General features: G+C 35.9%; 1 protein-coding gene across 1 annotated transcript; it reads right to left on the minus strand.

Annotated features, from left to right (window-relative positions):
• Positions 1-549: 549 nt before the first annotated feature.
• On the minus strand, positions 550-7,583 carry ANKRD46 (ankyrin repeat domain 46). Its single transcript, XM_009709768.1, has 3 exons — positions 7,237-7,583; positions 5,766-5,924; positions 550-1,179 (listed from the first exon to the last, which is right to left on the minus strand). Exons 1-3 carry the CDS (start codon positions 7,545-7,547, stop codon positions 963-965), a joined length of 687 nt encoding a protein of 228 aa, XP_009708070.1. The 5' UTR covers positions 7,548-7,583; the 3' UTR covers positions 550-962.
• Positions 7,584-11,307: the final 3,724 nt, after the last annotated feature.

The raw sequence follows: 11,307 nt of genomic DNA on the forward strand, positions 1-11,307 counted from the left end.
GAAATGGAAAACAATTCTAGAAAGGAATTCTATTCAATCAAGTCCTCTCCACAAACATGAAAACAATACAATTATATGGTTCAGTCTGGCCTTGTAGGAGGAAGGAAAAGTTACCCTTGTGACACAAAGACAATGACCTTACAGAATGATTATATACAGAGCAGAACACCTAAATCACTTTTTAACTACCCCTACAACGAAAGGTTCACTTAGTAACATTTCAACAAAAAGGCAACATTTTCAGCCTAAGGCTGAAACAACTTTACTTCCAATGCACAACATACAGCTTTGTTCTACAAAATTTACTTCAGGCAGGTATTAACAACATTAAATTCATCAGGGGAAGAAACACTACATTAACCTCATAAATAAAAGAGTAATCTATACATTAAAGACATAGTAAAACTTGATCTATTTCTCATTCTTTTTATAAACTGGCAGATATGAAACTATGGGGAGGCATTAAAAGAACTATGAAGTTGCAGGTTATTACTGTCTAGATATCAGAATGTGTTATTATATTATTCAGATTTCTTGAGAACAACTTCTAAAAGAATATTTTTCTTTCAACTGAAGCACACACAAAAAAATCCAACAATAGATTTACCTCTTTTCATAGGGAAAATAAATCAAATGTGGTTCTGTACTGGGATATATTTTTCATGCCGAGGAATTTAATATTCATTATGAAAGGCCTTTTCTAATTATAATATTTTATCAACAGAGAGGATTATCTTCACATCTTGCTTGCAAGTCATGATATGTCAGAGGTAGCTTAGGAATGCTTTAGAATTTAGTGTTTTACTTGAAATGAATTAATCCCTCTTTCAAAGGGGTTAACAATAAGTACAAACGGCAAACAGTATATACAGCTGCCACTGCCTGCACCAAGAGAATAATTCCAAGAAGCTCAAAATAAGATTAGAACAGGGAAAAGCACGGTGCACTTCTTTGCATTTGCTTCAGTGCACCAGTTCAGGCTGGTTTTCTACAAAAGGCAGCACCCCACTAACATAGTATGCTATTCCAAGCGACAGAAGAGCAATGACAACGATGAGGAGCAGCACCCTCCAGAAGCCCAGGTCTTCCACAAACTCTTGCCATGTCGTCCGGAAACTGGAAAGAACTCCTTCACCTTGCTGTAGGTTTGGATTAAGGAGGGAATGGCTTTCCATCGCACTACGGGGGATTAAAGTTAAAAATACATCAGAGCAAAAGAATGCACCTTTAAGTACGACAGTAATCCTACTAAGAGCAACCGAAACATTCTAAATTAAAAACTAAACCCACCTGCAGATTTATAGCATTGTCTCTGCTAAATCAAGACAAAGCAGATCAGGAAAAGACTCCTAACTCTAAACTTAATTTAGCAGAAAAGATGTTTTATTAACCCGTGTAAAGAGAATGATATTTGTATCCGTACAACTGCACCGAGTTTGCAGGCTTACCACCTAGAAGCCTTCAAAAGTCAGTCCTCATAATTCCTACTAAATATGGCTTAGTAAAATCTAATGAAGCATAAGCTAAAACCTCAAGGGGCACAGCTCTTGTTAATAAAAAAAATTATGATTTAAAAATAAACTCTGATGAATAAAATGGAAACTTTAACCAATATAATTTAGATTCTGAAATCTATAGTGATCTTTACTACTCTCCTGCATGTCTTTGTTAGAGGCCTCTTCTCTAGCATAAAAACATCACATAAACAATAAATTTGGATAACAAGAAGTTCAGAAACTTTCTGATCTTCAAGACAAGTTGGCATTGCTGTGTTTTCTGCCATATGGCGTTCAGCAGCTCCTTTGATGTTTTAACATTCCACTATCAATCCATCAGGCACCCTTAAATTGTCAGACTATAAATTAGGGACTGGAACTCTCACTTTTAAGTGAGAAACAAATATAAAATTAGAACAAGGCAGTCATGTTGACAATAAATCGCCTTTAGAAAAAAAGTAAGTTGTTTCAAATACTGCATGGCTTCTTGTATCATTCTCCCAATTTTGCTGGTTTCACAGTCAGTTTATAACACAAAACTTTCTCTGTTGCTCACAAAGAATAGGAAAACGTTCTCAACACTTGATTTCACTTATGTAAAATTCTAGCCATCTGCACAGTCCTACTAGCTCTTACTTGAGTGAAATTACATACACAGGTGTTTATAGGATCAGGCTCTGACAAGCAGGGAAAGGAAATGGTGAAACCAACTACGTACACAATGATGTCAATAGCAGAAGGTACGCAGAGAAAAACAATTTTTTTTCTCTCCTTTCTAATTGCTTTCAGTTACCATATTCCTAGATATCTCTTATAGCAATAATAAAAGAAAACATTTCAGGGAAAAGTAATTTCCAAGTCAAAACTAATTGTAGAAATGCTATTGTTCTTGCTGAGAATAATAAATTGACAAATGATTGTTATCAGGAAAAGGTCTCATTTATGAATCTCTCTTCTAAGATATCACCATGGAAAAACTTCACACTATTCATATGGTATTTTTTCTTAGGAAGTACAGCCACTGAAGAATAATTAGCCTAAACTCCCATAGCTTGCTGAAGTATTACAGCATCACATGCAGAAGATTTCAGAAACTGCCTATTAAACAGCTTGTCTTTTTTGGTTTTTTAAATATTTACCTTGCTGTAAAGCTATTTTTGCTTGCCCATAGCTGCAGGATTTAGTCATCTTCTTTGCTTATTATGATTTCCCAAGCAAAACAAAGGGTTTACTAAAAGATAGCCATTGGTGTAGAACAGAACTACTCACTCATTAATTACTAACTAGTTAATACATAACCACAGAGAGGTTAAATAAAGGTGCAGTGCAATTTAAGTGAAAAGATCACATGCTTGCTCATTAAATAGAAAATGGTACATAGAAAACGCCTTTGCTATTTTATATTACAACTCAATTAAAATCAATGTTATTCAAGATTCTTTTTCTTATTATGAATAACAGCTGCTTAAGAAATAGTAATGCAGCAATGCATCCTACAGAAGGGTTTGTGCCACGTAGCCCAGACAGATTTTCTATTCTGTTTCCAACACAACACGGAAGTTCACATTGGGATGCACTTTGTCACAGGTCATGCTGGGCTGTGTAGACGGACAGATCGTCTGTGCTGAAAGACGGACAGCGTGAGCTCTGCCTCCTGACAGCACAGTCCCACTCCTCACCAGGCGGAGTGCAAAGCAAGAGAAAATAAATTTGACTTGGGAACCTAGCTTTGGCCTCTGCTTCCAAAGCAGCAGCAACTGCATGTAATAAGAAGCAGAAAACTTAAGTCAGAGATGGTTTTTAGAAACAGCAACCATTATTTCTCCATAGATTCATACATAATGTAAGAGAGTCAGGGCGGGGAGAGGACAGAAGACATTCATCTAAGTGTCTATAGAATGTGAAAATAATACTAACAGGGGGGAGTGAAACGCTGGAGGTCTGAAAAGCCAATGGTTATAAAGACATTATTTATTTACAAAGCAAACAGCACACAAGCTCACTTGCTTTTGCTGCTTTAGGCATCTGTTATTTGTTATTTTAAAAATAATGTATTTCAGACATTTTAAACATGTTCACAAACAAGCTGGGTAGTGCACTGTTTATGTCTCTGTGCCTCTCCCCAAGGAAAGTTACTGACTTCCTTGCCAAAACAAACAATATAACATTTATGAAGGTCAAATAACAGAAAGGAAGCTATGTTCATTAAAGGGACACTATCAAATAAAAAAAATTGGAATTTAAATGAGGCTGAGCTGTTGGTCCATATGTTTAAACAAAAACAGCATAAATGCACTTCTGTGTGATGAGCAACTTTCAACAAAATTTAGCTAAGTCAGAAAGGTAATATGCACAAATTCTTATAATTTATACTCATGCAATTTTGAGAATAATATTTAATTTTCTATTTCAGGGCTTAAAACAGTCTCTCTGATGAGTGGGGTCACTTGATGTATAAGAGAGAACCTCCAATCTGCTCACTGGGAGTATTTTGCATGATTTCTGTAATTTTGCTGGTTTCACCTATTCTATTTACTCAACTTGGATAACAACTCTATCCACACAGTTTAATTTTGATTTACAGTGAAGGCTGTGTACATTTTGTCACAAACTGAACAACAATTACGTGACAAAACTCCCTGTCTTTTGTGATACAATACTCCAGCAGTCACAGCTTATGATCGTTATTATGCAATATGAAAAATTACAAATTTGAATAATTCAGTATAAGAGCAAGTATTCCAAATGACATTGATATCCTGTTTCCAATACAAATTAAAAACCAAACCAAACCAAACCAGTACTGGAAAGATCTCTTGCATTATTAATCTCAGTCCCATGTTCTGTCATGTTTATTGGCAATTCAATGGCCTCTGCAAGAGTATTAGCTGTCTTTGAAACTTGCAAGGCTTCTTGCCTCATCTAAATCCTACAAGGCGGCTGTCTTGGAAGATCATTGTAAAAAAACACTCCCAATTGTCCATCAAAAAAGTATTTGTGGTTTATCTGTATCCTTTGGCTCTTGTGCTATCATCAGCTTTTTTCTTAAACAGTTACTTCACATTGTTCAAAACCAGTATTTCTTGTCAGCAACCACATACCTCTCAGCCTTCACTCTACCAGGCTAAAAATGAGCTCTAGTCGGCTCCTTTTGCAAGGAGGCGCTGTGTTCCCTGAAGTGCTGAAGTAATGCTTCTCCATGCTTCTTCAAGGATAAATCAAACTGTTTTGAATGGGGCTAAACAGCATTATAAAACATACTACACAGCAGAAGTTACCATTGCTTTTTAGAATGGTGCTGACAGTTCTCTTTATGTAGTGGAAATACCTCATTTTGCACATTCTAGGACTTCATTGCCTTTTTCAGGGTAGCATCAACTCCTGGAACCAACTAATACACCAAGTCTTTTGTCCTATACCCTCGTTTTTCACTGAGGAACTTCCATTTTATGGCATACAGGTTTAGGTAAACAAAGTTGCATTTTGTGCTACTGAATCACAATTTATTCTTACTAATTTCCTCTCCTTAGTCATCCCAGATTTTTGTCTATGCCACCCCAATTTTCCTCTGGGGCACCTATATCTCACTTCTTAGTATCACTGACACGCTACTACTTTCTATGGCTGTATCATTTATGAAAAAGTAAGCACAGTCCTAGAACCAGACCTTTAGGAATTCAATAGTAACTTCCCTCTAATCCAATACTTTTCCTGAAATTGTCAGCAATTTTCCTGAAATCTTCAGTTCTCCTTTAACTAGCTCTTTAGCCACCATGAAATTCTTATTTTATTCTCCATCTTTTCCAGGACTACTACCAATATAAATTTCATAAATGGTACTGTATCAAACCCTTTATTCAAGCTCAGATAGATGAAAAGTCTGCTATCCCTTCTTTGCATAGACAATCCATCTTATTGAAAGGATGTTAGGTTAGCCTGTGATACTGGCATTTTGCATTTCACCCCATTTTTCCTTTGGTTTTGTGGTAGTTTATTTATTTTTCGGAGTCAGTAATGGAAAATAAGTCATTATTTTTAAAAATTTCCACCATAAAATGAAAATCTCAATAGAAAAAGTTATTTTTTTCTTACATTTGATCTGTTCAAAGAGATTTTTCCAAAATTTAAAATTTTATTTTGATTTGTTCTGATAATACCAGGCCAAGTGTGATATAATCTGTTTTGAGAAACAAACAATCAAGTCAATCACAAAAATCCAAAAGCCATAAACATTATTTCTCCTATTAATTATTTTTGTTTTGTAAATACCTTTCGCTTTCAGCAGTTTGCATCGTTTCCAGCTTTGAATGAGCTCCTCTGTTAAATCCTTTCACCTCTTGCTCCTCTAAGGATTCCAGCAGTCTAATCACATCTTTATTCACACCCCTTCGTTTTGCAAGAACAAGCGGTGTTGCTCCTTGATGATTGCTAAAATAACCCCCCACAAAAGGACATGAGAAGAAAAGAAACTTTTAATATAGAAATTTTGTAACAAGACAACTTAGCATAACACATTACAATTTAGTAAGTCCTCAGAACTACGTTCTGTCATATCAGACAGTAAGAAATTCCTACCTATACAAGTTATAGCATAATTGACTATAGAAGAAAATCAGTATATTTAGGTTTGAAACTGCACAACTCTTTTTCCTCTAAATAAAATCAAAATTCCTAGTACTCCAATCTAATTGGAATCTCTGGGTGTTATAACAAAAAATAAACAGTAGATTTATGCCAATGTTCAGGATGAAGCTTAATTTCAAGAAAGAATTGTGCAATCTGGTTCCTCATAGTTCCTTTTTCCATGTGGCTATTAGGACATCAGGCAAAAATGAAATAAAATACAGATGGTCCCTCTGCTACTATTAAAATAATACTGAATAGGAGCAGAGCTGCATTCAGACTAGGGATTTTCACCACAGTTGTTTGAAATGAGAAGCAAAAAAAACACATAACACAACCCATAAAGAATTTGGTCTGCCAATAACTAGTTTTGCTGAGTTGAAAACATTAATGAGGGACATGTGAAAAAGGGACAGATTTAAAAACTCAAAGGCTTTGAAGTTACTACTGTTTTTTGCATGCATTGTGAATATGCAGAAAGTTCCACAAACAAAAGAATTCAGTTACTGCAATGAAACAGCTAGTTATTTTGCAGCTTGAGAGCTTGCATCTGAGCACTGGCATCTCACAGCTGCTGGAAGCCAGAAGGAAAGAATATACAATATTTAAAAGAAGGACAGAGTCACAGACTTTGAGGGAGGGGGAAAACACTGAAAGGAAGCATTGTTACCAAAGGAGTATGGGAATGAACTGACACACACATACACTGTATTTTCTTTGTCTTATACAGTACAATAATTAAAACAATAGAACTGTGGTGGGGAAAATTCTTTTAAAGTAGTCAATGTGATTTTTTCTTTGGTGCCAACCACCCACACCTGGCTGTCTGGCCAAACCAGGATAGCAATGTCATCAGTGAGGCAGAATTAGATATAGCAGCTCCCACCAGCAGCTGCTATTTTTATTTGTTTTGCTTGTTGCACAGACTAGCAGAATTGGCCTCTTATTGTTTTCCTGTCTTCTTATTTTGTGTTTTTATTAAGTGATATCTTAAAAAAGTTGAATTGCACCAAATACAGCATTTCAGCAACAGCAGATTTATATGCGAGGCCCTGGTGACAGAAGACTAACTTATTATAAAATATGTGCTGTAAAAAAAAGAAAAAAAGTGACTTACCAAATATCAATTTTAAGTCCATTAGAAACTAGGAACTGGATGGTATCCACATGTCCACAGAGGTGAAGGGCTGTGTTACCTTGGTAATCAGTGGCTAGTAGGTCAGCACCAAATTTATGCAAAAGTTGACAGATGTCTACATTTCCTCTGGCTGCAGCAAGGTGAAGGCCAGTTCGGCCTCGGCTGTCACGAATATTTGGGTCAAAACCACTCTCTAACAGTCGTTTGGAATAGTTAAAATCTCCATCAATGCAAGACTGCAGCAGCGGCACATTTGTCTGGGAAGAGTCGTTTACAAAAACGTAGGACATTGCTCTGATTCTCTCCAGAGTAGGTGACTAACCTGCAACAAAAGGCGGGAAGGAATGATGGCAAAACCAGGCAAATAAACACAATGCAAATATTTGGTAGACTGCTCAGGTTCCCAAACAAGAATGCAAACTAGCTTATAAACCAACTCTGAAACTTTACCATTGTACATATTAACTTCGTGTGCTGCATTGCCTTCTGGTAATATGGAAAAAGCTCCTTTCAGTCTTACTCATACCTCTGGAAACAGCAGCAAAGCTTTGTTATTACAGAAAACTGGTAAGATTGATGCCACAAATGCAAGTTATGTGACTAGCTTTCACCTAGTAAGAGATGACACCCAGTCGTATTGATACTGAACGGCAAAACACTGAAGATCAGAACTGAAAGGACGAACATCGGGAAACTATAAACAATTCAGTTAACAGATACAGTGACACTAGCTACAATTCTTACTAGCTATAAGCAAAGCTACTCCAGTGGGATTTCCACCATCTGAATTTGAACTTAGATGCACAAAGTTCAGTCAGTTGCTGAAAATGCTGGATTACTACAAATACTAATTCCTTCATTCTGCAAGAAATACATTTTTCATTTCTCTTTGCAGAACATCATTTTTATAGTGCCACCAATACACAAACTACTGAACAAACAAGAATAACAATACAGACTATAGAAAACTGAATGTATTACGTGAAATTGCCCACCTGAGAGTGAAAATTAGAAGTGGGTACAAGGAGGAAAATGGTAAAATCAAGTACGGAGCTACTGTGGGTTCAACTAGAACCCCAACATGGAGAAGCACAAATGTAGTTCCTCTGGCTTAATATTAAATAAAGGATTAAGTCCTTTTCTGTATCAGGACCTAAAAGAGAAAGATAGATGTTGTTTCACCCTGGATTTCTTGGTATAGAACATTTCATGACCTATGATTTAAGTTTTGCAGAAGAATATTTTAAGGATGAGTCAAATAATGAGGGCAATGACACTGCGTACTTAAGGGACAAAGGAAAAGATGATATTGAAAACAATAAGAAAAAAAAGAGAATGACTATGCACAAGTATGGTAAAATGTGCATGAGGCAATGGTAAGAAGAAATTAAAACATCCAGGAGACTGGACAGCAAAGCTTTGCATTGCCTCAGAGAGGAGGCAAAAAAGAAAAAAAAATAATAATATAAACCAGTAAAAATCCTTAGAAGACATCTCAATACAGGCATGACACAGTTCAAGTGACAGGAAGGAAAAGTGATTTTACTAGATAAGCTTTCAATGGAAACTGAACTGAAACTTCATGCAGGCTGCATATTTCACTTGCCCAGGGTTTGTATTTTGGGCTCACGATGTAGCAGTGTTCTGATTAACTATCTGAACCTCTTAGTAAGATTGCTATATGCAGATTTAAATTTTCTCATGTACATAAGGTACCCTTCCACACCAGTGCACTCATTCAGCCAGGAGAATGGAAACATGGCCAGGAGCCAAAGAATTTGATTTAAAACGTCTCCTTTTTTTTTGAGAGTTTAGAATGTCTGTATTTTATAGGTCTTCCCCCATGTTTTAGATCATATTCAAGATCAAAGTACCTACAGAAGTAATTTCAAAATGTTTACACAGTGGTCTGATTAACAGCTGTAGCATTTGGAGCTGTTGGGGTTAATAAATCATATTTAAACTTCACTAGGTTGTATTTCCTATGTGGACAAATTCTGCTACATGTATCAACACCATCTGGTTTCCCAGTACAGGAATGCACAACTTTTTTCTCTTTCTTGGACGCAGAAGAGAATGAGATAGGATAAACTTCTATGTCCTGGTACCTGTGTAAGGAATGATTTTAAGCAGAGTACGTTCCCCTAGGCTGCAAGTATGTTTTTAAGCACATGATGGTATATCACTGGCTCAAGCACCCTTTCCCACAATCATCTCCAACAGCAAAAGGCCAGTTCACTGATGTACCGTAAAACATTTCACGCAAGACTGGTGTCATTTAGGGCACTAACAGCTTTCTTATAACCCTACACAAAAAGAAAGGACAATGTACTCTCTCATATTTCCAATGGATATGTTACAAAAGCACTGGATGTTGCAAAGCTAGGATTCCCAGCTGACAGCAATGTCAATTTTCTTGCCCATTTCCCACTCAAATCATAAATGACAGAATTCTTCTTCAACTCTGCTAGTCCAGTCTTTGCCGAGAAAAATATTTGGCCCAGTTTCTGTACGATGTGATTGTGACCTTTACATTCTGCACTATACCTTCCCTGAAGCAAGGCCATAAATCATTTAAAAACCTCCAATTATCAGCCATAGTAACAGCATATCAACAGCACAAAATCCTACTTGTACTTGATAAAAAGACTGTGGTTCGCTTGTAAAATAATATTTGAGCATTTTAACCTGTTTAATAAAACAAGGCCTAACATAAATCAACAACAGAATTTTATACTGGAAGAAATGTATGCTATTTGAGAAACAGTATGGCATGCTCTGTTAAATGTAAGCTAACGTTTATATTTTCACACCAGACATGTATGTCTGTTAAAGCCTCTCAGAATTCCCCCTAGCTTCCCATACAACTCTGATGAAACATTAGCCAGTAATACCAGAAAAAAACCGATCACAGCCTTATCTTCTCAGGAAAGGAAGCACAAAGATTAGCAGTTACCAGAAAGTGTAACTGGAAGTAATTCTGATTCAGAATTTATTATCACTAGAATCTTTCAGAACTGATCGCTGAAGTGTAGAAGACTAAAGTGAAACCTCAGTATTTCACAGTAAGAAAGATAAAAATCCCAACAAATCCTTCTTCTCAACGCTTGAAGATTGTGGACTAAGCAAATGCATTCACACACACACAAAAAAATCTGGACCATCTGGTTTGATTTATCTTTGTAATTAAAAAGTTTTTTTCTACAAACACAATTCTATTTCACATATGGCTACCTAACCTATGCCAGATACAAGCTGCATACAAAGCTGAACTATACACCATCTTTAAAATGCTAGTCCCCAAATGATATATTCTTGCCTCAAATTTAACCCTTGCCAATTTTAACCTGACAAAACTCAGAAAAAAATTACAATAGTCAACTGAATTAGATATTTTTGAATAAACAAACTGTGGTTACATTTCTGTCCACAGTATGTATCAAAAAGCTTATAGCTGTAACAAATATCTAATGCAGTGTATTTAGAAACAAAATTCCACAGCATTAGCCATTCTCTTTAAATCGCTTCTGAAAGGTGAATCAAATAACAACTCTGAACCTGCCTAAAAGCTGGTACACCTACCATTAAGCACTAATGTCACAGGCACAAATTAGGACAAATGGACTTGCATTAGTAACAAGACACAGAAATATTGCAAAATGAGCACTCTGAATATCCCTATAAGTTACTACTACTGGAGTTAAATAAATCTAATTTGGTTCAGTAAATGACTGCTTTAAAATGCATCGCTATCTACTGAAAATCCATCTTTTAAATGATACTTCCGTTAAAAAAAGAAAGTTTTGCTGTTAATAACTTCGTTACTTTGATAGAAAATTACTTTTGTGAAAAGAAGTAAATTCAAAGATGTCCTCCCAAGCAAGAAGGATTGCCATTAGAAAGGCATAATATAAGAATACATTTTCCCTTAATTTATACAACATGGATGTAGCCTGAGCACAGTTTACTTTTATTAATAATTTTAGAAATTATGCTGCAAGCCACTTCTTCAATGACACATGTAGGCTAGTACCAGATAAGAAAATTTAA

The sequence above is a fragment of the Cariama cristata genome, unplaced genomic scaffold (genome assembly GCF_000690535.1).
Source record: "Cariama cristata isolate BGI_N322 unplaced genomic scaffold, ASM69053v1 scaffold4831, whole genome shotgun sequence".
Taxonomy (NCBI): Eukaryota; Metazoa; Chordata; class Aves; order Cariamiformes; family Cariamidae; genus Cariama; species Cariama cristata.

What these genes read in the sequence shown, in the direction of transcription:
- ANKRD46 (XM_009709768.1), bottom strand. Translation starts at nt 7,547, where the DNA reads ATGTCCTACGTTTTTGTAAACGACTCTTCCCAGACAAATGTGCCGCTG. An exon ending in GGACTTAAAATTGATATTTG is followed by an intron (nt 5,925 to 7,236) that starts GTAAGTCACTTT and finishes GGGTTATTTTAG; the next exon opens with CAATCATCAAGGAGCAACAC. An exon ending in CAAACTGCTGAAAGCGAAAG is followed by an intron (nt 1,180 to 5,765) that starts GTATTTACAAAA and finishes AATCCCCCGTAG; the next exon opens with TGCGATGGAAAGCCATTCCC.